Source organism: Fragaria vesca, linkage group LG4, assembly GCF_000184155.1.
Source record: "Fragaria vesca subsp. vesca linkage group LG4, FraVesHawaii_1.0, whole genome shotgun sequence".
In the NCBI taxonomy this organism is placed as follows: Eukaryota; Viridiplantae; Streptophyta; class Magnoliopsida; order Rosales; family Rosaceae; genus Fragaria; species Fragaria vesca.
The window spans coordinates 1,704,627-1,707,554 of record NC_020494.1 but is presented as its reverse complement, the minus strand read 5'-3'; the positions used below and the strand labels follow the sequence as shown (position 1 = coordinate 1,707,554).

Here is a 2,928-nt window from a genome sequence, read left to right as displayed (position 1 = left end):
CTGCAACTTAATCTCCTTTTTTCACTTTTCTTGTCTTCTTTCTTCTCCATTTTCCACTTCAAATTAGTCAACGAGTTTCCTAATCTCCATTCAATTACAGCGTCTCTTTGTTGAAAACAGTATATGGTCTCGAGCTCATAATTTTAGTATGTATTTTATATATTAAAACATATAAATATATTAATTATTTACCGGATTTAAATTTTTTTTAATTTACCTTATCGAGGTCGCGCCGGCTGTGTACGTGCAACATAGAACCCCACCGACCTCAGCGTCGGCAGAGGAGCCAAGAACTCATCCTCAAGTTTGACAACTACAACAGCTGGATCAAAGGGTCCGGAATCCAACGGCTGCTGTACGAAGCTCTCTTAATGCTCAGTGGGCCCCAACAACAGTGCTACCAGCTGTTCCTTTTCCCTCGCTAGCTGTCTCTCCTATCAATTATATCACCGCAACGAATCAAAGTATCAAACATAATTTAGTTAGTTAATCTGATTGACCTTGATTTCCGCTTTTCAGTTATATCCAAGAAGCTACATAGGAGAAGATACCCGATTGGATTCCATGACTCGGTCATCATCTTCGTAATTTTTAGCCAATCCAAATACTCCTTACCATTTGATGATTATCCGAAATATTTTATTTTATCCAAATCATTCAATTTCTTCAGATTTTATTATAAGGTAAATTATGTCCAATTTACGACACTGCTGAATTGAGAACGAGGCATATCGAATTGTAATGGCCCAGAAGAAACCTGAAACCTTTTCCTTTACAGAAGAAAAATAATGCTGAAGAAGGAGAACTCTTTTCTGAGCTCCCCAAGTACAGAATGTATCTCCTCGCCAAAAAAAAGTAAAGAATGTATCTCAGTTTGTTTTTTGTTGACCCAGAATTCTTTTTCTCTCCCATGGTTTTCCATTTGAATTGGGAAACAAAAATCCCCAACAAAGAAAAGAAAAGGAAATGAAAACAAATATTAGTGTACAGGTTTGTCGTTATTGTAGCCGTAGTAAGAAAGATACCACCTAACAAACTTCTTCAACCCGGTTTGCAAATCGGTCGTCGGTTTGTACCCGAGTTGTGTTCGGGCCAAACTTATGTTGGCGTGCGTGAACGGAACGTCGCCGTTTCCGGGCATCTCCACTACATTCCTCTTGGCCTTCATCTTCAAATGCCGCTCCAAGATGTTTACCAGCGTCGGGACCGTCACCGGCGACGTGTTCCCCAAGTTAAATATCCGGTACGGTGCGGGTCCCCGCTTCTTCCCGCCCGACCCGGTACTCTTCCCGGAGGTATCCAAAGACCCCAGACACCCCTTGACAATGTCGTCGATGTATGTAAAGTCCCTCGCCAAGTCAACATGGTTTTTACCGCGGTAAACCGTGATGGATTTACCCTGGAGAATATTCCGGGTGAAACTGAAATACGCCATGTCGGGTCTTCCCCAGGGCCCGTAAACCGTGAAGAATCTCAACCCGGTGATTGACAGCCCGTAAATGTGGTTGTAAGTGTGGGTGATTTCCTCGCCGGCCTTCTTCGTGGCGGCGTAGAGGCTCGCCGGCTGGTCGGTCCGGTCGGATTCGGAGAAGGGGACCATGTCGTTCAAGCCGTAGACGGAGCTGGAGGAGGCCCAGACGATGGACGGCTGAGGATTGGCGGATTTGCAGACCTCGAGAAGCGTGACGAGGCCGGCGATGTTGCTGTGGACGTAAGAGCCGGGGTTCTCCATGGCATAGCGGACGCCGGCCTGGGCGGCGAGGTGCATAACGTGGGTGAAGGCGACGGTGTCGAAGAGCTTGTCGAGGAGCTTGTTGTCGTTTAAGTCGCCCTCGACGATGAAGATGCCGTGGCCTTTGAGGAGGTTTCTCCGGGCCTTCTTCAACGACGGGTCGTAGTAGTTGTTGAAGTTGTCAAGCCCGACGACACCGTCTCCGCGCTTTTTCAGGGCCACGGACACGTGTGTGCCGACGAAACCGGCGGCACCGGTGACGAGGATGGACATGCCGCCGGAGCGGTGGATCTGAGCCGAGTTGCGGACCTGCTTCTCCCACTGGATCCCTCCCCAAGAGGCCGAGAAGTAGCGGCTGCCGGAGTCGACGAAGCTCTGGAAACTCAGATACGACGCCGTCAGGGCGATCAAGAAAAGGGCCCACAAGAACATGGTGCTGGTGGAGGCGAAGCAACGGTGAAACTGGCGGTTCATGGTGTGGGACCGGTCGATCTTGAACTTCCCCGGCGTCGACGGGAACAGCTCGTCCTCTAATTGCGACGGCGACGGCATTCTTCTCTGATTATTCGTAATCGCTGAAACTATGGGTTCTTCTTCCTAATCCTCGAATAGGGTTTTCTTTTTGTATCTTGAATTATAACTGGGGTTTTTGGAATTTGAAGAAGAAACCGAAAAGGAGGGTAGGGATTGAAGAAGAGAGCAAGTGCAGAGAAAAAATTGAAAATTTTTTGTTTTTGGGTTTTGAAATATTTGGGCGAGTAAAAATTCTGCACCTGCCATTAGAGAAAGGCAACGGAGGGTTATATATAGGGGCCACCCACAATTATACACGACGAAACCTGAGACGCGTTCACGCTTTCAAATGACCGGGATGGCCTGTTAGAAAGTACTCTTTTCATTTTTTTTAGGATTTTTGGGTCAAAGAAAGCAGTAAACAGAAACACTAAGGGCAGTTTGGTCACGAGAGCAAATATAGAAGTAAACAGATGGGAGCCGAAGAATAAACTCGATTTTGGGGAGATTTTGTTTGTTGGTTTTCTTTAAGGGTGTTGAAATTTACACATCATTTTCTATTATCTACACACCTCTTGTATTGAGTTTATCAAAATACCCTTATAGTTGGTTATTTCATCCTCTACCAAAATTCTCTCTCTCTCTCTCCAACAGAGCAACTCTCTCTCTCTCCAACAGAGCAA

The 2,928-nt window shown here is 46.4% G+C and overlaps 1 protein-coding gene across 1 annotated transcript; it reads right to left on the bottom strand.

Moving 5' to 3' along the window:
* Positions 1-733: 733 nt before the first annotated feature.
* On the bottom strand, positions 734-2,510 carry LOC101293767 (UDP-glucuronate 4-epimerase 1-like). Its single transcript, XM_004296372.1, has one exon. It carries the CDS (start codon positions 2,282-2,284, stop codon positions 980-982), a length of 1,305 nt encoding a protein of 434 aa, XP_004296420.1. The 5' UTR covers positions 2,285-2,510; the 3' UTR covers positions 734-979.
* Positions 2,511-2,928: the final 418 nt, after the last annotated feature.